This window comes from Camelus dromedarius, chromosome 1, assembly GCF_036321535.1.
Source record: "Camelus dromedarius isolate mCamDro1 chromosome 1, mCamDro1.pat, whole genome shotgun sequence".
Lineage (NCBI taxonomy): Eukaryota > Metazoa > Chordata > Mammalia > Artiodactyla > Camelidae > Camelus > Camelus dromedarius.
In genome coordinates, this window is record NC_087436.1 from 74,926,814 (window position 1) to 74,952,219 (window position 25,406).

At 40.1% G+C, this 25,406-nt stretch overlaps 1 protein-coding gene across 1 annotated transcript; it reads left to right on the forward strand.

Moving 5' to 3' along the window:
• Window positions 1-14,393: 14,393 nt before the first annotated feature.
• Window positions 14,394-19,519, forward strand: CXCL13 (C-X-C motif chemokine ligand 13). The gene is made up of 4 exons (XM_010983227.3): window positions 14,394-14,487; window positions 16,261-16,393; window positions 18,984-19,067; window positions 19,334-19,519. Exons 1-4 carry the CDS (start codon window positions 14,424-14,426, stop codon window positions 19,386-19,388), a joined length of 336 nt encoding a protein of 111 aa, XP_010981529.1. The 5' UTR covers window positions 14,394-14,423; the 3' UTR covers window positions 19,389-19,519.
• Window positions 19,520-25,406: the final 5,887 nt, after the last annotated feature.

Genomic DNA, 25,406 nt, shown 5'->3' on the forward strand with positions numbered 1-25,406 from the left:
CTTGATCTCTTCCTGTAGGAACTCACAGTCCAGCTAAGGAGAATGTATAAAAATAAATAGCTGCATTCCTCAGGGCTGGATGCAATAATGAGGGTGGGTAATTGGTGGAACAGGGGCTCAAAGGAGGGAGACAAGGAATCTGCTTAATTGAAATCTTCACAAAAGCTGATATCTCTGTGCCAGGCACTGCATCAAATACTTCACCTCCTTTAGCTCACTTCATTCTCCAATGACTATCATTTTAAAAATTAGAAAACCAAAGTGTCAAGAAAGCAGGTAACACACCCATGGCCATGAAACTAGTAAGAGGCAGAGCCAGGATTCAAGTCTAGGACTGTCTTTTCAGGTCTCTGATACTCCTCAGCAAGTGACTGATTGCACGGACCATGAGCATGGACTGCCCAGTCCATTGGCCTAGAGAGCATGAAACCTGTGTGTGGACGGGCTTGAGCCAAGGACGACTGCTCCTGGTTGCAGAGGAGCTGGATGGAGGATGCAACCCTCAATTAGGACTGGCATAAACTCTGACCAGCTTTCTTCACCTCCCCATCCTTTTCTACTGCTTTCAAGGATGCCTATGTCTAACTTTGCAGCCTTATCTCCACTCCTGAAAGGCTTTTAAAATAATGTAGGGCACCAGGATTGATAGCCAAGCGGGTTTTCTCTGATTCCCTTTGCATGATCTCCATTTCGTCTTTCTACCCTTGTTAGATTCAGGAAAGAAATGAAAATGTCTCTGTAATTAAATAGTATGATTCCTACATTAATTGTTCAAGAAGGCTGCTCCCTCTATTCCCGCCATGTAGTCTTCATAGAAACAATCGCAGTGAACAATCAAATGTTACTGTGAATTTGGGTACATACTTTATTCTGTTTCTTACTCCCATCCCCACCCCGGAGGTATAAGACAAACTACAGTTTGGAAGAGTGGGTCACCACAATTGGGGGTAGGTGGGAAAGTAGATGGGTCCCAATTCCCCGGAATTCTAGTACCATCCTTGCTGCCCACCTCTGTTCTGCTAGCGCTAAGTGTCATTAGTACCTTCGTACCCCCATCAGCTTAGGTCAGCCTTGTGGCTGTTCAGCCCCATGCATTAGACAATACTGGTGCCAGCTGACAGAACAAATCAGAATTATTTTTAAACCTGTACTCTTTGCTTCTTTGTCCTTGGAACATGCATATGTCATCTGTGGAGCTTCTCCCCAAAACTACCTACCTGGCAGTTCTGTCCTCTAAACTCTGGGTTTTCTGTAGCCTGGAATGTGAATCTGGCTCCATCCTCATTCTCTTCACCTGTTCTCATGGATCCTCTTTCTCTATTTCTTTGCCTGGGTTGACTTCAGAGGCTCTGATCACCCTCAACCCTCCCATCTCCGACATAGATAAACAAGAACAAAACTGAAAACTCCCATCACAGTCGCTATTCACTACTGTTAAAACTACTAAAGGAGTGTATACAGGTAAACCAAACCAGCAGGACTAGGTTAGAAGGTTTCCTTTTACAACTAACAGAAATGAAAATTACCCCTCCGGGTTGAAGCAATTTCCTCTGAGCCACTTCTATTTTCAGTCTGTCTAAGTTTCTATTTCAGACTCATGGCTTGAAGGGCTGCGGATGATTATAGACCATACCTATTTTGTAATTTACAGAAGTACTTGCAGGGGCCTCACTTTGCTCATAGGCAGGGTAGAGGAAATTGTTGAAAGTTATATCAAAGTTCTACTTCCTGACCCCAGGGTTGAACACCAAGTGCTGGGCCTAGAGTTGGCATTTGACAAATGTTTGCGAGAGACTGTTTGCTTTTCTGGAAACATAGAGATTGGAAATTGTTCATGTTTTCAACTGGTTCAACCTGTTCTATCAATTAGACGTAGAAAAATGCTCAATGAAATTTATTGGTGTTTGAAGTATGTAGAAAGACAGTTTTTATTAAAGTGTGATCACAGTCTGTCGGGATTTGCAGGGGAGTTCCAAGTCAGAGAACTTTGTATTGAGTGACTCCAGGAGATGGTAAGATATAATTTTAAATCAGAAGAGACTAATTTCCCAAGTTTACATATAAGTTGCTAACCACTTACCACACGTGTCAGAAATGTCCTTTTAGAGAATATCTCTTCTTCATCTTTAGAAACCAGTTTCCATAGGAGGGAGAAGCAGTCTAAGGTAAAACATAATCTTTTTCTTCCAGCAGAGCAATGTGTGGGCCAAGGGCAAAAGTGCTCATTCAAGTTACCATCCCACTTCAAAGAAGCTGATGGCGTGGGGGATTCACAGAGGCAATTTATGGGAAGTTTGAACTCTTCACTCATTTCAGCCAATACAAGCGTTATTCCTTTTTTTCCCCCAAATAAATGGTTCTAAATAGAATTGCACATGACAAAATAATTTAAGAAAGCAACACAACATCAAAATACTGATCATAAACTTACCTCCGAAAGGCCTAAAGAATGTGTTTTCCATGGACACAAGTTACACTGCAGTTCCTTTCTTTTCTGCCCACTCCTGGGTTTCAAACCAAAGGGCCAAGATAAGGTCTGTTGGCAAGACAGTAGCCCATGAATTATCCCCTCCCCTCTAGAGATGCCATACGCTAATTCCATGAGGTGGGGTGAAGATAGCAAGTAAACGCAGGGGGCTTAGCCTATGTGTAGTCCTGCTCTCCAGGACAGGGCCAGGATTTTTGTTTTGTGACTAGAAAGTCCATCTTAAGAGCTATTTGCCCCCCTGCAAAGTGTATCCATAAGAACGCTACCTGCCTTATGCTATTTACTGTGTATATACACTCATACTATCTATGGCTGGTACCAACATATGAGGAAAGAGTCTCAAATTTCAGCAAGCACCAGGATTATTTGGGGAGCTTATTAAATATACCACTTCCCTAGTCTGACCTCCAGACATTCTGACCCATCAGTTGGACCCTGGAGTCACATGTATGTTAAATGCCCTGATGGTCCTGATGCCTGCAGGGTGCAGGCCACACTCTATAGCCCTGCACTGGATTTCCATCCATGTCATCGCCATCAGGTCCCTCATGCCAGCAAAAGCCTGGCACAGAGTCAGGGTGCAAAAAACATCTGCTCTATGATGGACTTTGGAATCAGAACACCTAGATTTGAGGATTTGTTCTTCTTTAACTGATCGGTTAAACTCTGAGTTCCAAATTTTCGTATCTATAAAAAGAGAATAGTGTTTGTCTACATAGGGGTCTAGGTTGTCAGTGACGAACAACAGCAACAAAAACAATTCTGGCTGTCTTGAGCCAAAAAGAAATACTTGAAAGGACATTGTACAGGTCATGGGATCCAAAGAAAGGCTGCAGAACCAGGGGGAAGCCATGGGGAGCTGGGCAGCAGGACCTATGCCAAGATCACACAGGGCACTCCAGTTAAGTCACTGACTTTGAATCACTCAGTATTCCAAGTTTGGAGTGGGAACACTCTAGTTGCCATCCTGCATCTTGTGCCCTGAGTACCAGGGGCCTTTTCAGACTCCGTAGCGGAAATGAGACCTTACTGTCCCCAAGACTCACACAATAGGAGATTTCTCCAAAACAAGAAATTTTGGATGCTGAGCAGCTAAATGTACAGTACAGTATTGTCAGCTCCACTTTAAAGATGGAGAATCCAGAGAGGTTAATAACGTGCCAACAAGTGGGCAGAGTCGTGATTTTAACTCAGATCTTCCTTTCTTCTCTCTAGACCACTCTCTTTGGGAGCTTGTCTTTCATCATTCTCTTGGTCTCAGGCAACTCTTTGCCCTCATCCGTTCTCTGAAATTAGCAAGGCAAGAAAGTCTTGACTGGAGGAGATCGGGAGAAATTGAAAGGTTGCACCATTTCCCTGACTGTGGCTGTTGTGAATCATTTGGTAATAAAACAAAACTGTTTCTAAGCACAAATTAAACATTTTAAGAGCCAACTCAGCTTGAAAGAGCAGAGAGAATCACCTCCAATTTACAGTAAGGAAGAGCAATCACCGTTGCATCACATCATCTCCCAGATGTGCCCTCTGCTGGGAGTCACTCCAAAGTCAGAGGTCTGTCACCCGTGCTGTCACGATGAATGAGTGGATAGTCCCTTGAGACCTAACTTTTCAAAGCAAGACTGATAAACTCATGTGGCTTTGTGGAAGCTGACCTTGGGAATTAAAGTTAATGGAAATGTATATGTAGAGCAATGGAGAGGTAGTGAAATACCTTACATTTCAAATCATTTTATGTTTTATGAAGTACTTTCACATACATTAACTTCTTATATCACCCCTCTGTAGATAGGTATTTCTCCCTTTTTGTAGCTGTGAAAATTTGGAGCTCAGAGTTTAACTAGTCAGTTGAAGAACAATGAGTTCCCAAATCGAAGTCTGATTCCAGTGAAAACCTTGCAGTGTTTGAAGACAAAAGGTGTTCTTGGACAAACAAATGCATGCCACAGTGGACTACCAGCTGGGCAAGCACCTCTGTCCCCAGACAGCAGAGAGGAAGGGGAGGACCAGTGCTACCCCACGGGGGGGAGCAGACAGACAGCTGCTTGGAAGGAGGAGGACAGGGGTCCTTCCAACATTTGTCAGGGACCAAACCCAGAGACTGGGCTGGGTGAGGGGATAAAGAGGGGCAGTGCCACTCTCTGCGCACCAGCAAAAGGGCAGCATTGCCACTGTGTGAAATGGAATTCATACTAAAAGCCACATCATAGCAGGCCAGTCTGCTTTTCCTTAAGTGGCCTCCTGGCAATACGTGCTTGCAGTGCAAGTGAAGCTCAGCGTTAACGGTAAGAGCATTGGATTTTGAGTTAGAAAGGCTAGATTCTAGTATCTCAGGAGCTCACCAGAGTGAGTCATAAAGAGGAGGAGGGGGTGAGCTCCCAGACAACTGGCTTCAGGTCTGCAGAGATCCAGCTTCTCCCTCTGACCTGGAACCTGGGTCCACAGAGCTTCCTTGTGTGTCTCGGGCCCCAGGCAGAGACCCTGGTAAGCACCACTTCTCTGGAGAACAAGATGATGGGGGGCAATTTGTCTCTGCCACAAACAGGGACAACAATAAAAATGTTGAGACGGGGAGCTGGTCAGGGATTCCACTGATACTTGAATCAACTGATCCATTTTGTCAACTTCATCATTAGTGCTATGGGCAGTAGCATAGCTCAAAAACTTCCATCTGTCATTCATATACATACATATATTCCTTTTCATATTCTTTTTCATTATAGGTTACTACAAGATGTTGAATGTACTTCCCTGTATTATACAGAAGAAACTTAATTACCTATCTTATTTATAGTAGTTAGTATCTGCAAATCTCGAACTCCCAATTTATCTCTTCCCATCCTCTTTCCCCCCTAGTAAACATAAGTTTGTTTTCTATATCTTGAGTCTGTTTCTGTTTTGTAAATAAGTTCATTTGTATCTTTAACATGATGCTATACACCAGAAATTGGCACATTGTCATCTGACTATACTTCAATTAAAAAAGCAATGTATAATATGTATCAAATAATCACATTTATATACCTTAAACTTACACAATGTTATATGTCAATTAGATCTTAATAAAGCTGGGGAAAAAATAGAAAACTTCCCTCTGGCCATCCACGTGTAGAAAGTGGCACTGCCTGCCCAGGCCTCTGCTATGATGAATATCAAGGCACAGAATAAACCTTTAATGTCACAGAGACAAAGACAGCGCCAGGCTCCGTGGACAGGCACTTGGGCAGGTGCTCTAACAGTGCTCATCTGTCCTCACTCCTCTTCCATGACCTCACTTGGGTAGCTTGAAATTGACCATGGTAGGAGTATTTACATCATGGAAACAAGCAAATGCCACAAATCAGAACTTACTATTTTCCAGAATGTTTGTTTTAAAACCTTTACCAGAACATTTCTTTGTTGTTGTTGTTGTTGTTGTTGTTTTCTGCCAAGAAAACAAAGCTGTTTTTGCATATCGCTGAGGCAGATAGAAGGTCTACAGACGTGACTCCCTAATTTCAGCTCATGTAATTCAGTACAGGCAGCGGCTGCTTTTGAGTTCTCTACCAAGACTGCTTATGCTTTGTAATTAAGAAAACATGTTGGATTAGGACCTTTCAACCCGCTGAGACAGCCTGAGTGAAAGTAATCCAAGTTTGTGCTTTTAAACTGGGTCAGGATGTATTGAGCTGAGTACATGCAGTAAAGGTGCTAAACTTGAGGCTGGTTTTCACAGGGTGTGGACCACTTTCCTTTTGTGCGCACTGCACAGTGCCTGGCATTGAGCTGACACTTGAGTCGGTTTGCTCATTTGAGGGCAAGAACAGAGCAATGATACTGAGTTCATTTGTGGGCCCTAAATTGAACTGAGTCATGGGGAAGATTGAATAAGCATCTCTTGTTCACCACCCATAGAAGAGCATGGCATAAAAGTGTGAACACCAGCACCTTTGACTATAAACACAACCATGTGTGTGTCGATACCCTGTCCCATAGTTCTGCCAGCATGTCTGCAGGACTGCTGCCCCCCACGCCCACAGAGCGCCCCACTGGCTTCTGGGAGACGTGCAACAAGACTGTTGAGATTTTTTCTCTTGCCTCTGTGTCAAGATCCATCACTGCTATCCAACCAGGGCCCTCTCTGAGGATGCTGTTCCATCACCCTGAGCCTTCAGAGTCTGGAGTTCTATGAATGTCTGCAGAGCATTTAGGGGAACTGGCCCCCTCCCCAGTTCTCTGTTCCACTTCCTAAGACCATGTTCCTTGGGCTCCAAACAAGCATGCTTGTGTCCAGAGTCGTTATCACACAGAGCCTCCCCAACTTGGCATTCCAGTCCTCTCTTAGTGGTCCCAGTCTCTCAGCCTCGATTGGGATGAGGAATTGACCACCACATGCTACCCCTCTATTGACCTTTTCACACTCCAAAAATTGTTGCCTACCTTTTATGAATAGATCAAAAACCCTTAGCATATCACTGAGACAGATAGAAGACAGTGTAACAGGAAATATAGGGGTATTTTCCTGGTGTCCTGGATGGGTGCTAAGATCTAAAGCCAATGAGCAAAATCTCTAAGAACATGTGTCCATTAGGATAATTTTTTTAAGTAACCAAAATGCATCTAAAATGGCTTAAATAGTAAACAAATATTTTATCTCAAATAGTAGGAGTATCTCCATTCTTTTGACAAGGAACTCCGTGTGTTGCCTTTGTGAGAGCTGGCTGTGACCCCCAGAGCTGCTGCAGCAATGAGAGAACCCAGCCTGAGGACAGCATCCACAGGCAGGAAGAAATCACCTCTTACACTACCTTGATTTAAAGAGTTAAACCAAAATGGCTTTCTCAGATCCCAGGTATAGAAAAGTGGAATCATCATAACTGGCTTAAGATAATGAGGATTTCCCCTCAGGGTCTTGGAATAGCTCATCGGATGCACATGGCTGTGTGAAAGAGGCTGAATATTCAAAGTAAATAGAATTCTGTTCATAAAGTGGAAGTACAGGAGTGGATGTGGGGTGGACAAGCTGCAGGATCTGCTGTGTAGCCACATTCTACATCCAGGGCACTACAGGTACCAGCACCAACCACCTGCTCATAGGTCTACCAAGAGGCACTCAGTCAAAGAACCATCCCACCCTCTCAATATAAGGGGAGACCAGGAGAGATAAGAGGTCTTTGGGAGACTGCCAGGTGTGTAAAAGAAGCTCTTCCTTCTCTCTCTTCTGAACAGTGGCCAGCCACTAAAGGACAGAGGACTTGATGCTGTTGGAGCTTGGAGAGAGGGGAAACAGAGACCAATGATGCTAAGAGAGGAGGTACCAGTGAGGCAGCCTGCTTCTCCCCTGGCTAGCACAGCACAACCTTTAATCTTCTGTGGGCTGAGTGGATACCACAGCAGACAACCAGCCTTGGCCATCTCGCCAGTATTCCACCTCCAAAAGGGCTGGCATGGGGTGAGGGGAGCCAAGCAACAAGTAGCTGTGGACTACGTCCCTGTGGCAGAGGCTGGAGAGTTATGGAAGGAGTTAGTTCAGAGTCTGCTCCCCCACGTTAGGGAGCTGTACATTAGGGGGGCTACTCAAGGATTCCCTGAGAGAGCCAGCCATGCCACACAGCAGGCATCCGCAATGATAGAAGCATCCACAACAGGGCAGCAGTAATGAGTAATGGGCTGGGTGGGGGCTGCCAGCTTGCCATGGAAGATAAGCATTCCCGCCCCCCTCCCTCTTCTCTGACAGTCACACAAGCCTGGAAGAGAAAGGGGAGGTATAGGACATCCAGAATATGCTTCTGTCACACACTCCAAACCCTCTAGTCAAAGTTTTCATCTGCATTGGCTGGAAGGGAAGAGAAGTGCTTTGAATCATGCAGTATTGATTTTTTTTTTCCAGTAAACAAAGAAATGATTATTTGAATAACAAAAAATGGCCAAAAGATGTTATCAAATCAGGGCAAGATGCCTCACACAGCAGGAGAGAACATCAATTCGGTAGAGTTGGGGGTTTGGGGAGAAATTTTTTCTTCATTATACACGAACAAGTTGAGACTCCAAGGTAAATATGGTTTACTTAGGAGCGGGGAGGGGGTTACCCAACTCTAAACTTCAAAAATACCCACGTTCCATTTCTAGTCCTGATACAACCCCTATTGTTGACAATAAACATAAATGAAGCCATAGAAATAGAGCTATGCGGGGAAAGCATTTTTTAAAAATCCAGCTGCTGCCAACGAGGAAGGAAGCCCTCACTTGGAATACAAAATTGAAGTCCTTATACAAGGTGTTCAACCTGTAAACTTCAGCCCCCTAGTGGAAGGCAGAGTTATTGCAAAGGGTCCTCCAATCTGTCTGAAAAGTTAGGTGGAGAGCAAGGGAGTGGGGCAAGAGATGAAACTGGAAACAACAGCAGGCTCCACAGAGGGCTGATCCACATAAGGACGGTGAGAAACCTTTGAAACAGAGCAACGACATGAGCAACTTTGTGTTTTGGAAACAGTACTCTGGCTGCAGGGTGGGAAATGGATGGGGGTGGGAAATGGATGGGAGAGGGAATACAAAGAAAGCAGTTAATGGGCCATTGCAGCAGTTTTAACAAAAGGCAAAGGTGCCTTGGAATCAGAGGTGGGGATGAAAGCGAGAAAAGTGGACAAAACCAAGACACTTTAATAGATACAAGTAGCAGCTCTTGGAGACCAAATAAATATGGGGATTAAGGGAGGTGAAGGAATTAAAGATGACTTACTGGTTTCTGAGCAACTGAGTGAATGAGACCACTTCCTAAGACCAGGAATACTGGAGGTAAAGCAGATTTTAGAGAAACTAAGTTCAGTTTTGAATATGACTGGTTGAAGGGATTTAAGATATCTCTATGAAGCAACGACCACTAGGGTACTGGATAGATACCAACTGAGTGGACTTACATCTAAACTTGAAGTAGGGAAGAGACATGCTTGCCTTGGGAGAGAGTACACAGTGAGAAGAGGGTCTTAATGTCCGGATAGACAAAGTGGAGACACTGGCAAAGGAGTACGAGGCCAAGAGGATTACCCGGGAGCGCCTGAGGTTTGAGGATCAGCAGCCATTAAAAGCGCAGAGTGATATGCTCAAAACTTTCAAAATTAAATCAGGGTACTCTTGGCAGAAAATGAAACCACTGGCTTTTATTTATAACATCCAGCACTCCATACGTGGTTATAACATAAAGATGGGAAAAGATGTGAAAGAGAATAAAGCAGATGATGAGACAATATGTACGTTATAGAATCCAAGCAGGAGAAACAAGGTGACTATTTTGTTACTGCTCACTGTGCTGTGCTGGAAAACTTGACCATCACCTTGTTATTGGTATTCGGTAGCCTCACTGCTAGAAAACTTTCTAATCATGGAAACTTCACACTCATCTGTTGCTGAGGCTTAATGTAATTGCAGGCCAAAGAATTGATGCACAATCTGATTTTGCAACCTCAGGGCCAAGAAGTTGGACGGGGCCCAGAATTTGTTGGATTACTTCAGATTTTTAGGGGTTTTTCTTTCCTCTTTGATGAACACTTCAGCCTCATGAAAAAAATCTCAAGACTCACAATATTTAATTTTTTTTAAAAAAGCAATAAATGAAATTAAAAAAATGATTTGACCGATGAAATAATTTGCAACCCAGCCCTCTTGTCAGCAGGGTCTTTACCTGTGGCCCTGCCTTTTCCTTTCTGCAGGCTGTTTTTGTACGTAATACCGCCACCTAGCAGTCTTCAGGAAAATCACCACCCTAACACAGGAAAGAAGTTTTAGATAAAACACATTTTAGGTTTGTCTGGGATTCACTGTATTTGAGATGAACTTGAGTAACGTTTGAAATATGAACTTCATTACTTTGAAAAGTACCTTTTCCACAGCTACGGGTCTTGAAACCATCGTCTAGCAAACAACAGGCTGTCATAAACAATTCGGTCAAGATGAAAATGATGGCAAAAGGCAAAATACTCCCTTTGTAAAACTTCAGTACATTTGTAACTAATATAAAACTCCACAGGTAGATTCTTGGGGAAAGGAGATCAATATTTTTGTTCCAAATGGGTAAAAACCGAGTGTGAGTGATCAGTCTCAAAGAGGAACAGATTCTCGGCCAGAGGACCTAGAAATAAGGCATCATATATGCCCAGTAGAAACCTGCGTGACATTTTAATCCATGTCAGGAGCCTGACTCACAAACTAAGCCAAAGTTGCTTCCTAAGAAAGCTGACTAAGCTCTAGAGACCTGCTGTACCACACTGGACTAGAGCCAACAACAGGGACGTTTCGTATACTTAAAAATGGTTAAGAGGGTAGATCTCATGTTAAGTGTTCTTACCACAATAAAAGAAAATAAAATTAAATTTTAAAAATAATAAGCAATAAGTTTTTGTGTTTTCACATAGGTTAAAAAATCTAACTGGCTGAGTGTTTTCTATTTGTTCAAACACTACGCACAGCACTCTGCCGTCACCGTTACGTTCCCTGCAGGACTTTCAAAGGAGGTATGATTGTTATTGGTGCCAATGACATGGAGGAACGGAGCCTTGTGGGTGGTAGCAAGGCAGGTTAGTGCTGGAGCGAGGATGCAAACCCAGACGGTCTGATTTCAGAACCTGAGCTCTTACCTGCTAGGTTGTAATACTTTCCTGTTGTGCTGAAAGTTTGAAGTAGATGTCAGATGGTCAGTGGGTTAAAACATTTGTTAACAGAATAGAGCAAGTTTTTCTTTTCTAGTTGAGTTGCTTTTTAAGTGGCAAGAAAGAAAATATTCTCAGCTTGGTCACAACAGCATTTGTCTTGTCTCCTATTATATTACAAGAAGGTAAAATTATTAAAGTTCTGATTCTTTTAATCATTTTAGACTGTCATAGGCCTTCTGTTCAATGCCTGTTGACTAGCTGCATGGGTAGATGCTTTGGTCAATTAGGCTGTCTCTCTAGTTTAGTGACACCTCACTTTGATATCTCGAGAGAGAGTTCTCTTCTTGTTACTGTCACTGCTGCGCACTGAGCAGTCAGTGAGTATGTTTGTCCTGTCCACTTTCGCTAACAGATTTGTGCATCATACCCCGATGGGACGATTGGTACAAACACTTCTCTGAAGACAGTTCGAATATGTGTATGGCTCGTGCTATACTAGACCAGTGTTTCTCACATTTTAAGGTACATTCAAATCACCTAGGAATCTCATGAGAATGCAGAGCCTAAGATTCTGCATTTTTAACAAGCTCTCAGGTAAAGATGATCTAGTCCATGGACCACAATTTGAGTACTGAATTACTCAAAACTACCCAGGTTTTCTTGGGTCTGAGAGAAAATCTGGTTTGATTTCAAAGTCATGGAAAAAAATCCTCCCCATAATTTTCTCATTTTCTCTAGGTTTTTACATATCTGATCATAAAAATCAGGTTTGATATAAACCAAGTGATATGTTTTTATGTTTCCGAACAAAGATGTCTATAAAAACTATTTAAAAAATAAAATGTTTCCATTTGTGCCCTAAATCTATTGATTTAAAACATTTTTCTTCTTGGCTTCAAAGTTTTTGAAATGTGTATCCCTATTGTAAATGAGATCACAGAGAATCTGACTTGAAACTTCTAGAATCATCTGGCTGTTACAGAGCTGCCCATCTTCCAGTCTTATCTTGGGGCAGGCAGGTATAAAGCTTTTGAACGCATTCTATCTGCCATGCACACATGAGAACTCTGCATATACTAGATGCCTTTATTCTCCAAACAATCCTTTAAAATTATCCCTACACAAAAACTGGTAAATCTGAGGCCTAGAAAAAGTAAGTGACCTGTCCAAAGCCATTGACCAGGAGACTGCACAGTTTGTGCCCTTAGCCTCTGTGTGATAGCCATGGGGGTTCACTGCACAGATCTCCCTCAAGGAAACAGGGCTGGCCAGTGGGGAGAAGTGCAGCTGGCTGACAGCCTCCAGGTGCTGACACCATCAGGCTGGGCTTCAACTTTCTACAGAGACCAGGCTGCTTCTGAGGGGCCCCGGCCAAGGACTGAGCACAGCAGGGTGGTGGGGCTGGACTTCTGCTGGTCATGGAGCTCCTCTGATACACAGCCTTTTCTTGGGAGATCCTGCTGAGTTGTCATGGACAGTCAGAGCAGTGCTGCCATCAGTCGGCAGGCCCACTGCTGTTGCCTCCCTATGCTGGTCTATCACAAGAGAGAAAGAAGAAAGAGAAGAAAGAGAGGAAAGGAAAGGAAAGGAAGAAAAGAAGAGAAAGAGAGAGAGAAAGAGAGAAAGAGAGAAAGAGAGAAAGAGAGAAAGAAAGAAAGAAAGAAAGAAAGAAAGAAAGAAAGAAAGAAAGAAAAGAAAGAAAGAAAGAAAGAAAAGAAAGAAAGAAAGAAAGAAAGAAAGAAAGAAAGAAAGAAAGAAAGAAAGAAAGAAAAGAAAGAAAGAAAGAAAGAAAGAAAGAAAGAAAGAAAGAAAGAAAGAAAGAAAAAGAAAGAAAGAAAAAAGAAAGAAAGAAAGGAAGGAAGAAAGAAAGGAAGGAAGAAAGAGAGAGAGAGAAACTTCTTTTACTACAACATGCATCCCAGCATATGCATCCTGGGGGACCCAGCTCACACACCCTGTCTTTAAATATTTGGAATACCGCCACACGAAAGAGCAAGTGTTTTCATATGGTGATAAGGGCTGAATTAGTACAAAGTGACTGAACCAGTAGGAAAGTGGCTTTCACCTGTACAGAAGGGAGAACTTTCTAACATCCAGAACTGCCCAGCAGTGGAATGGGCTGCCTCAAGACTAAGTTCCCAGGCACTACAGTCATTCAGGCCAATTGGAGGACTGCTTGGTCCATGAAGGGCGTATGACATTACTGCAACCCCCACCCCACACACACTGGAGCATCCAAGATGCTCAACATCCACAATGCTGACTGAGTAGCAAAAATCAAATTGTTTAGGAAGCCACACCAGGAAGACCAAATCTTTGATTTTTCAGCGGCTCCACGGGTCTGGTTTCACACATCTGCACTTGGAACACATGTCCCAGGGCAGCCCAGTGGTGCTCTAGGTCAGGCCAGCCATTATCCACATATTTTTCTTGTTTTTTTTTTTTAATCAAAGAGCCCCTAGAAAGTGAGTTAAGGCTGTGGGCTGATTGTGCCCATGGGCTACTTAGCCAGATCAAAATCAAAATGCACATATGCTTTATTAAACAATCTGCAGTATGGGGTTCAGAATCTGATGAAATTCTAACGACACCATCCACTGACACCTGGTTCTCAAGCTCAAAACCTTGCCTACTGGAGCCAGAAAGATTCTCTTCCGTGAAGCTGTTGCCTCCCTCGTTTCATCAAGACACAGCCACACCAGTGGAGGGACACACCTTTGCCCCCTTCCAGGATTCCCATGATGGTGAGACTACATATGTAATCATATCTTTCAGACAGTCAAATAAGAGGTGGGAAAGTCTGGTAAAGAAACAGTAACCTAGTCAGCATAGGGACCTTCATTAGATCTACAAATCTACTTACTGAGCACCTATCAAAGGCTGGACTCTCTTGCAGGTGCTAGGAACACAACGATGTGCCTGACAGAGTCCCTGATTTCCTGGAGGATATATTCAAATACCACTAAGAGAGTCCACTGACCCTTCACTTAGAGAAGCAATCAAAGCCACAACCACTGATTCGATCCCAGAGCACCCCCAAATTCCTACAGCACTCCTGCCATGTATCGCCTACGTTTTCAAGAAATACTTTATTACACTAATAGTGCTCCGAAGCCAATTCATAAAATTTGCAAGAAGAGTTCAAAAAAAGCAAGCTCAGCAATTTTGAGGGCTTTTAAAACTGATGATGCAGCTGACCTACTGGAGACAAAGGCAGGGGGAGGGCCTTACTGGTACAAATAAATAGGAGTGTCCGTGCTGAGAACCCACAGTTGAGACTCAGAGCTGAAGTCTGAACTCCACCTTGAGGCAGAATGAGGTTCACCCTGGGATTTCTGCTTCTCCTGCTGCTGGTCTGCAGCCTCTCTCCAGTCCATGGTGAGAACTTTCACTTCTGCTGTCACTGTGCTTAAATGGGAATGGTCTTCAGCCATTTCATTTTTTTTTTTTAATTAGAAAATGTGGGGAAGTAAGAATGAAGGAGGAAAAGCTGTTCAATTGCTCCTAGATTTCTAAAAGTAAGGTGCTTAGGGATTTAACCTTAGGGGCTGGAAACATTTATATTGTTGAGATTGTGGCCCAGAGAAGGAAGAGATACTGGAGGTCCAACGTCCATGTGACTTACCCTTGGTTTGCCTATTTCTGGCCTTTTTCAGATTCAGGTCTGCCTATAACTCATTCTTTCCAGGTTTCTCTTCTTCATTGTGCCTTTTACTGATACCCCTTCTGACCAAACCCTTTATAGGGTTTAAAAACTATTGTCCTCAACCTGTTGGTCTCCCAAAGGGAACGTTTGATGCAATTTTATACAGTTAGCTCTGATGTGAACCATTGTAATAGGGATATTAAGTACACATTTTCTGCAGAGAAGCAAATTTCCAAGTCAAAATGGGGAGGTCTTCTTTGCGTAAAGAGGTAAATATCCAGTTGGTGTGGTAAATGTTTATACAGCTGAAGGAATCTGATGTATGTGTGGGATGATACACTCTGTTCAGGTATAGATGACTAATTTTGGTTCTTAAAATGCAGGATTTTTTCCAATTTGTATTTTGCTTCATATGTTACTTTCATTCTTCAAGACCCTCATCTCTCTCTTCCTCCCTGAAGCTTTTCCATTGCTCTTGTCAAAGTCCCCTGTTCTCATTCCGGCAGCCTGAACTGCAGGTGAAATACAGCATTGTGTGGTATTTTAGGTTTTGTTCATTTGTTTCCCCCACTAAATTGTAAATGCCCTAAGAGTGGGGTCCTTTTTATTTGCAAATACACGTCACACACAGTGGTAGGCACTGGGGTTAAAGAAGGTAGAATTGGTTAATATGCATGAGGTGGGTTACCTGTAAAAATATCCAGTGCTATTAGCTTTTATTGCTGAATACAAAGAGTTGAATTTTTATTATTAGCTTTTGTTTGGTATTGATTTGCAACTGAAATGGAGGACCAACATATTAAACAAAAACAATAAATATCTTTCGTGGCATTTCCTTGGAGAGACAGGGAGGGTTGGTGGGGCGAGGGTGTGATGAGAGAGACAACTCTGCTACCGCTGGTTCATGCTCCGGGGACTCAGTAATGAGTTCCTGTCCTCTGTTTTATGTGTGGGGAATGAAGATCAGTCAATTTTATAACTGCATTAAGAATAACAGTTGTAAGAACTCACAGTGGCAATTTTCAAATATTATCATAAGGACCACCACCTGAGTACCAACATAACGCTATCACAAATTTCAGTAAGTGTTGTGTTTTTAAAAAGCTAGTTCTATCTTTAAGGTTTTGGTAGAAAATATTTGAAAATAAGCCAAGACAAGCAGAAATACAGAAACTAAAGGCATAGGGTGGAAGCATCGACTTGAAATTTTTAATTTTCTAAAAAAACTGAAGTAGAGCTGTTTTTCAATGTTGTGTTAATTTCTGGTGTACAGCATAGTGATTCAGTTATACAAATATATATTCCTTTTCATATTCTTTTCCATTATAGGCTATTACAAGATATTGAATATAGTTCCCTGTGCTACACAGTAGGACCTTGTTGCTTATCTATTTTATATGTGGTAGTTAGAAATCTTTAAATACACAGTATGAAAGACTGCTGATTAAGTTCTAGTTGTGAATTATATTCCAAAGAGATTAAAATAACCAATTCTGTGTTTATAGGTGTTTTGGAGACCCTTAACACAGACTTAAAGTGTAGATGCATGCGAGAGACCATTAAATCCTACCCTATCCGCTTCATCCAAAAGCTTCAAATCTCACCCCCTGGGAACGGATGTCCAAAAAAAGAAATAATGTAAGTCATAATAAATATATATGATTCCTCAAAGTGATTTACTTTGAGTGGTGCTAGCAATTCATTCTCAAGCTAATAATGAGAATCAGCAATACTTGTTAAGTACTTATTTGCAGGGGTCTGGAGCTAATGCACATGCTTTATGCCCATTCACACGTTTTATTCCTTCAACAGCCTTATTAAGGTATGTCTACTGTTATCAATCCTTTAAAGATGCAGAATCGGAAGCTTAGGGAGGTTAACTAACTGCCCTGAGGCACACCATTAGAAAGGGACAGAGCCAAGACTCTTACCTGCCAAATTCCAGTTGCTAGCAGAAGCAGACACTTTGTTCCCCAGAAGTTAAAGAGCAAGCAGATAAGTACCCACAACAGCCCTTGGTTGGAATGTCCATTTTGTGGAACTGTCTTTTAGCTTTAGGTTCTATCAGCTTTGATCCCATAACTCTGATTATAAGTTAGGCTGAGGGGATAGTAGTGACTGCAAGATCTTAGATATTTTCTTTTGTTGAAATGGCATGACCCCTTCCTTCCGTGATCCTCCCTTTTCTGTACTCCCAGAGAGCTATGTGGATGGCTTTATCAGAGCAGCCTCCACGGAACATCACATGAGACTACACATTGCAGGGAAAGCCCCTAGTACCGTGCCAGGCACGGTGGTAAATATTCAGTTAATTGTTAAATAATTGGTAAATATTCATTATTGCCAGTGCTTCATCCTGTACCTGGCCTAGAGAAGAGGCTCACCAAATGTTGAATTGTTGCGTTGAGTATTTGAAATGAGGCCTGTAGATCTTTTGCCCGTCCCTGCTTAGAACTGTGATTTCTTCTTCCTGGATCCACCCTGAATGAACCACACCCCCACAGCACTTCAGAGTACAGGCAGGGCATCCTTTTCAGGGCACCCCCACGGGGCTCGGCGTTCATCAGCAGATCTCCCCTTGGGCTGCTTCAGAATTTTGAGGCGTTTGGAAGCAGCCACTTTTTGTTTGTCTTATTTTGATGTCTGTGCTTTGGGTCCACTTATAACCAGGAAATACGGGGTATCAAAAATAAGCATGGAAATTCTTCATTCAAAAGGCATTGTACTTTCACTACTGCCTTTGACAATGAACGTTTTGACTAAACCGTGACTATTGCCTTCAAACTCAGAAATGTGAAATCTAGCCATGACCTATTTGGGAGCAGTTTCTGTGACTGTCTAGAAAAACGAGGCTCCTTTCTTTTCATTACACTTTCTCTCTCTTGAGTTAAGTCTCTCATCTCTCAACCAGGGGAAGCGGTGCATCCTAATTTTCTCTACTTTGACTTCAATCGTCTTGAAGTGACAAAAATTTGATTTCATGTCTTCTGATCAAATTCTGCATTTCGGAATTTAACCAGATATAGAAACAAAAGCTGCAAATTATTATGAGAAACTCATGGCAGTCAGGAGTGAAAGTGCTGTGAGTCCAGATGGTCAGAAATCTGTTTTTCTATCATGAACTCAGAAACCAAGTTGGAAGGCTCTATTGAAGAACCCCAGTTCTATGATCTCTGACCTCTCTGAGATTCAACTTCCCAGGGTGGAATTTCAAAGTTAGATGGATGGGTCCTTGTTGTTTGTGATTTTATAGCTAAAATAAATGACACATCAAGAAATTGTTTTGTTCGAGGTCACCCCAACAGTGAGTAAAGTCTCCCAGTTTGCTGTCACCTGTGAGACCTCACTTCTTCCACTGCAGGTAAAACATTCCACACCATATCTGGTACTTGATGACCATTCAGATCATGCCCATGTAGAGCAGTGGCTGAAAGTGTGGGTTCCAGAAACACATAACCATTATTTGAATCCTGCTCTACCATGCGTTTGTTGTGCAATATTATGCGATCTTTTTTAAACTCCCTAAGCCTCAAGTTCCTCATCTGAAGGTGTGGAAATAATAGTTCCTCTAGCACTGGATTTTTGTGAGATTCATCGAGATAATTCATGTTCCCTGCTGAGCACAGTGGCTGGCACATTGTAAGTGCTTGATCAATATCAGCTGTCAATTATAGGTACTGCTTCTATTGTTGCTTAATTACATAGAGCATCGGAAATCTCATTCACTGATGGTTCAGCCAAATGCAGATGTCACTCAGAGTAATCAGCTCTGCAACCTCTCCCACGATAAATTTCATTGGTTTTTTTTTTTCCCAAATAAAAGGTCCTTAAGAGAATGTTTCCTATAGTCTATTTTGTTCTCCCAAGCTCAATGGACAAACACATTTTAAAGATATTGTGATATAGCTTTAGAAGTGAGCCAACCTTGGAGTCAGCTATTTGGTCCATTTCCAATTCATATAAAGGTTGTCAACTAGATACTAACCTCTGACCTGTGAGATTCTGTCAACTCGTATTCAGTTCCACTAGCTCACACATATCAGTCACAAAATGGTGTTTCTCTTATTCATCAGACCTCATGCTATAAATCACCTACTCCAGATCCAAAGCTGCCTACCTCCAATTTCACTTCATGTGGAAATCATTATTTTTTTTTACTCAAATCTTTCCTTAAGTGCAGGACTGACCAAAATATAACACCACTTTATTTTGATTTATTCTCCCCCAGAGCCTGGACAAAGTCTAAGTCAATTGTCTGCTTGGATCCTAAAGCCAAATGGATACAGACACTAATATGGAGAATGTTACAGAGGTGAGCCAGGCATACCAAGAGTTTGCAGATTCCAGTTGTACTGAAGGGGCAGTCAAAATGGGGACCATTTTAAATTTGTGAAATATTCCTGAGACAAATGCCTATTCTCCACTACTATTACTTATCAGATGGAGTTGGGGTGACTCATACCAGCAGCTGCTCAGTAAACTAAACTGGAATGAATTTGCACAGTATCCCTTATTCTATATCTCTTAGTTTCTGGTACATCTTTCTCTAACCATGACTCTCTCGTTTTAATTTCACAGAAGAAATGCTTCCTCAACTTCACCAGTTCCAGTGGTTAAGAAAAGGGCTACCTGATGCCAATATCCCCACCAAGGACACCTGCACTACCCCTTCATTCCTGCTCTGGGTTTTAGATTTGTGTTTGGTTGTATCTTTTCCAGGAAAAAATCTTTCCCATTTAAGTAAGCATGAGAATATATGTAAAAATAAAAAAAATCTGACGGGGTGATCTTGAGCTTCTTTTGAATATAGTACCTTACATCTTGGAGTTTGCATTCTTACTCATGAGGTAGGAAAGTTCCTTTGAGGATACTTAGTTATAAATCATATAGGTTTCTTTCAATAATATACCTGTTGTTAAATGCTTAATTTTCCTAGAAAATAAAGGAATGAGAATTTTTAAAACTCAAATCTGAACATATGGCTTGAGTTAAAGAGGAAATGATGGAATGTGTTTCAATCATTTTACACCCCAAGAAAAGCAAGCTTCCATAAGAGATTTGAAAAGCTGAATACCCATGATATTTCAGTCTGACAAGAGACAGAGGGTCCACATCATAGATATCCTTCATTTAAAAGCTCACTATTGAGAAGAACAGTGTCCTACTTTTAAAGTGTTCCTTTATAAGATTTATTGTCACAAATAAAAACTGATAATATTTAAAGATCCCCAGATTTAAATTCATAGAATATTCAGGAAAAGCATTTAAATGGTGATCTTTAGATGTAGTCTTTTATATATTTGCTTTGACAAACTTTTTTAAAAATCACATCTTTTGCACAGACTTTTTTTTTTTTTTTTTTTTTGGTCTCTGGTGTCCAATTCTTTAATGCTTCATATTAATCTAATGCTATCCAATAAACGTGCACAAATATTTTACTTAATTATGAGCAATTCATTCTTAACAGAGGGTTTACTCAAATTTAGTCATTCTCTGACTCTTCATAATGAAAAGTAGGATTTCATCATGTTAATTTTTCTTTACATGCTGCTTACATTTTAATTTGTGACCTAAATTACATGGCAAAGGGCAAGTGAAGTTATTCCTGATATTAACACAGAGGGAAATGCTTGCCTCCAAGAGCCTCTTCTCCTTGATACACTAATCATGATTTCTTCCAGAAATGCCCAAACTCTAACAAAAACCCATTTTCACTATCTCATTATATTGATTCTGTAAACTGAAATAAATGCATAGCCTAAAAGTTGAGTTATGTTTTATTCAAAAGACATTTCTGAGGATTTGAATCCCTTCAAGCCCAGGATGACAGCCTCTCAGATAGCTCTGAGGGACTGCTCTGAAGAGATAGAGGAGGAGCCAAAATATATAGGAGTTTTACAACAAAGACCAGGTATTCAGAACATTAAAGATTACTGTTAAAGAAAACCAGATATCTCAAAAAAAAAAAAAAAAAAGACATTAAAATCATAAAGGGTGGGAGATGGAGCAAGAAAATACAGATTTTTTCCTCTCTCTCTTCATTGTTTCCTTTTTTCTTTTTCTTTCTTTTTTTTTTTTTTCCTTGTTCTTTTTAGGGTGTGTTTGAGCCTACATGACTGCCAGTCTAAAGCAAACAGATACAGTAAGGGGTTAACATACTTGACATAACAGGGTAACCACAAATCAAAGGCATACAATAGAGTCACAAAAAACAAAAAGAAACCAGGCTAATACAAAAGAAAATTATCAAACCACTCACAAAAAAAAAAAAAAAAAAAAAAAAAAGGAAAAGGAAAAGAAAGGAACAAAGAAGAAATACCAAATCAACTGGAAAACAATGGTCAAAATGGGAATAAACACACATCTATCAATAACTACTATAAATGTCAATGGACTAAATGTTCCAATCAAAAGACATAGAGTGGGAGATTGGATAATAAAATAAAAACCTACAATATGCAGCCTAAAAGAGACCCACTTTAGAGTAAAGGACACACATACATTGAAAGTGAGAGGATGGAAAAATATATTTCATGCAAATAGAAACGACAAGAAAGCAGGAGGAGTAGCAATAATTATATCAGACAAAATCGACTTTAAAACAAAGGCCATATAGAAAGATAGAGAAGGACACTATGTAATGATCAAAGGATCAATACAAGATGAGGATATTACACTCATTAACATATATGCACCCAATATAGGAGCATCTACATATATAAAACAAATACTAACAGACACAAAGGGAGAAATTAATGTGAATACAATAATAGTAGGAGACTTTAACACCCCACTAACATCATTGGACAGGTCTTTCAGACTGAAAATCAATAAGGCAATGGAGATACTAAATGACACAATAGAACAGTTGGACTTGGTTGATATTTTTAGGATATTATGTCTCCAAAACACAGAATATACATTCTTTTCAAGTGCTCATAGAACATTCTCTAGGATAGACCACATATTCAGGCACAAAAGAAGCCCCAACAAATTTAAGAGGATAGAAGTTATTTCAAGCATCTTCTCTGATCACAATGCCATGAAACTAGAAATCAACCACAGAAAAACAAAGGAGAAAAAAAAATGACATGGAGAATAAAAAACATGTTACTAAAAAGCCAATGGGTCAATGATGAAATCATAGAAGAAATTAAAAAATACCTTCAGACAAATGACAATGAAAACACAACCACACAAAATCTATGGGATGCAGCAAAAGCAGTCCTAAAAGAAAAGTTCATAGTGATACAGGCCTCCGTCAAAAAACAAGAACAATCTCAAATAAACCATCTAATCTACCACCTAAAAGAATTAGAAAAAGAAGAGCAAACAAAGCCTAAAGTCATCAAGAGAAAAGAAATAATAAAGATCAGGGAGGAAATAAATAAAATGCAGATTAGAAAAAAAAAAACAATAGAAAAAAATCTATCAAACCAAGAGCTGGTTTTTTGAAAGAACAAATAAAATGGACAAGCCTCTGCCAGGCTCTCCAAGAAGAAAAGAGAGAAGACACAAATAAACAAATAAGAAAGGAAAATAGAGAAATTACAACCAACACCACAGAAATACAAAATATCAGAAGAGAATACTATAAAGAACTATATGGCAATAAATTGGACAACTTAGAAGAAATGGATACGTTTCCAGAAACATACAGTCCACCAAAACTGAATCAACAAGATATAGATCATTTGAACAGACCAAGCACTAGAAGTGAAATAGAATCAGCAATAAAAAGCTTCCCTGCAAACAAAAGTCCAGGACCAGATGGCTTCACCAGGGAATTCTATCAAACATACAAATAAGAGCTCATATCAATCCATCTCCAACTCTTCCTAAAGATTGAAGAGGTGGGAATACTTCCAAACTAATTCTATGAAGCCACCATCACACTGATACAAAAGCCAGACAAAGACACTACCAAAGAAGAGAACTATAGGCCAATATTGTTGATGAACATAGATGCAAAAATCCTCAAAAAATATTAGCAAACAGAATCCAACAAACATAAAAAAGATTACACACCATGATCAAGTTGGGGTCATCCCAGGGACATAAGGATGGTTCAACATACACAAATCAATCAATGTGACTCACCACACATCAAGAGAAAGGACTAAAGTCACATAATCATTTCAATAGATGCAAAAAATTTTTCATGAAATTCAGCACCCATTTATGATAAAAATTCTAACCAAAGTGGGTATAGAGAGAACATATCTCAACATAATAAAAGGTATTTATGACAAACCTATAGCCAATGTAATACTCAATAGTGAAAAGCTGAAAGCTTTCTCACTGAAATCTGGGAGAAGTCAAAGATGCCCACTCTCACCACTTCTATTCAATGTAGTATTGGAAGTCCTAGCCATAGCAATTAAACAAGAAAAAGAAATAAAAAGGATCCAAATTGGAAGAGAAGAGGTAAAATTGTCATTATATGCGGAAGATATGATACTGTATATAGAAAACCCTTAAGACTCCACAAAAAAACTACTAGAGCTGATAAAAGAATTTGGCAAAGTAGCAGGATACAAAATTAACATACAAAAATCAGTGGCATTTCTTTACAATAACAACGAAATATCTGAAAAGAAATGTAAAGAAACAATTCCTTTTAAAATTGCATCCAAAAAAACAAAACACTTAGGAATAAATCTGACCAAGGAAGTGAAAGACATACACAGAGAACTACAAGACACCGACTAAGCAAATTAAAGATGACTTAAAGAAAAGGAAAGATATCCCATGCTCTTGGTCTGGAAGAACTCGTATTGTTAAAATGGCCATACTACCCAAAGCAATCTATAGATTTAATACAATTTCTATCAAATCACCCAGGACATTTTTCACAGAATTGGAACAAATAATACTAAAATTCATATGAAATCACAAAAGACCCAGAATTGCCAAAGCAATACTGAAGAAAAATAATGAAGCTGGAGGAATAACCCTCCCAGACTTCAGACAATACTATAGAGCTAAAATAATCAAAACAGCATGGTACTGGTACAAAAACAGACATATATATCAACGGAACAGAATAGAAAGCCCAGAAATAAACCCACAGACTTTTGGTCAATTACCTTTGACAAAGGAGGCAAGAAAGGAGGCCTTACAATGGATTAAGGCAGTCTCTTCAGCAAATGGTGTTGGGAAAACTGGACAGCAGCATGTAAAACAATGAAGCTAGAACACTCTCTTACACCATACACAAAAATAAACTCAAAATGGGTCAGACTTAAACATAAGACAAGATACAAAAACCTCTTAGAAGAAAACATAGGCAAAACATTATCTGACATAAATCTCAGCAATGTTCTCCTAGGGCAGTCTACCCAGGAAACAGAAATAAAAGCAAAAATAAACAAACAGGACCTATTAAACTTATAAGCGTTTGCACAGCAAAGGAAACCATAAGGAAAACAAAAAGACAACCTATGGAATGGGAGAAAAATACTTGCAAAAAATTAGACTGAAGGGCTTTATTTCCAGAATATATAAACAGCTAATACAATTTAATAAGAAAAAAAACAAACAATCCAATCCAAAAATGGGCACAAGACCTAAACAAGCAATTCTCCAATGAAGACATATAATGGCCAATAGGCCCATGAAAAAATGCTCAGTAGCACTAATATCAGAGAAATGCAGATCAAAACTTCAATGAGGTATCACCTCACACCAGTCAGAATGGCCATCATTCAAAAGCCCATGAATTATAAATGCTGTGGATAAACTGTGTGGAGAAAAGGGAACCCTCCTACCCTGTTGGTGGGAATGGAGTTTGGTGCAGCTGTTATGGAAAACAGTATGGAGATTCTTCAAAAGACTAAAAATAGACTTTATTATATGATCCAGTAATCCACTCCTGGGCATATATTCAGAGGGAAACTTAATTCAAAAAGACACATGCACTCAAATGTTTATAGCAGCACTATATACAATAGCCAAGACAAGGAAATGACCTAAATGTCCATGGACAGATGACTGGATAAAGAAATTCAGTATATTTATACAGTGGAATACTACTCAGTCATAAAAAAGAATAAAATAATGTCATTTACAGCAACATGGATAGAACTGGAGGTTGTCATTCTAACTGAAATAAGCCAGAAAGAGAAAGAAAAATATCATATGATATCACTTTATGTGGAATCTAAAAAAAAAGACAACCAAACATATGTAAAACAGAAAACAGACTCACAGAAATAGAGAACAAACTTATGGTTATGGGTGGGGGAAGGAGGTAGGTTGGAATAAATTGGGAGTTTTAGATTTTCAGATACTAACTAATACATATAAAATAGATAAGCAATAAGTTTATACTGTATAACACAGGGAACTATATTCAATATCTTGTAGTAACTTATGGTGAAAACAGAATATGAAAATGAATATATGTATGTTCATGTATGACTGAAACATGCTGTACATCAGAAATTTATACAATATTATAAACTGAATACACTTCAATTAAAAAAAAAATATATATATATATAAACACATATAAAAGAAAGAAAACCAGACATCACAAGTTAAAAATTTAGTGCTTTTCTATGTAAAGGAAGGAGCAAACATTTGGGCTCATTGAAACCATTCCTTTGACAAGCACCTAGCTATCCAGGGCCAACTTCCTGTCCTTTCA

Bases quoted from the DNA above. Each gene is read 5' to 3' on its own strand.
- CXCL13 (XM_010983227.3), top strand. From the start codon at position 14,424: ATGAGGTTCACCCTGGGATTTCTGCTTCTCCTGCTGCTGGTCTGCAGC. The intron at 14,488-16,260 runs GTGAGAACTTTC...CTGTGTTTATAG, and splicing joins CAGCCTCTCTCCAGTCCATG to GTGTTTTGGAGACCCTTAAC. The intron at 16,394-18,983 runs GTAAGTCATAAT...ATTCTCCCCCAG, and splicing joins TGTCCAAAAAAAGAAATAAT to AGCCTGGACAAAGTCTAAGT.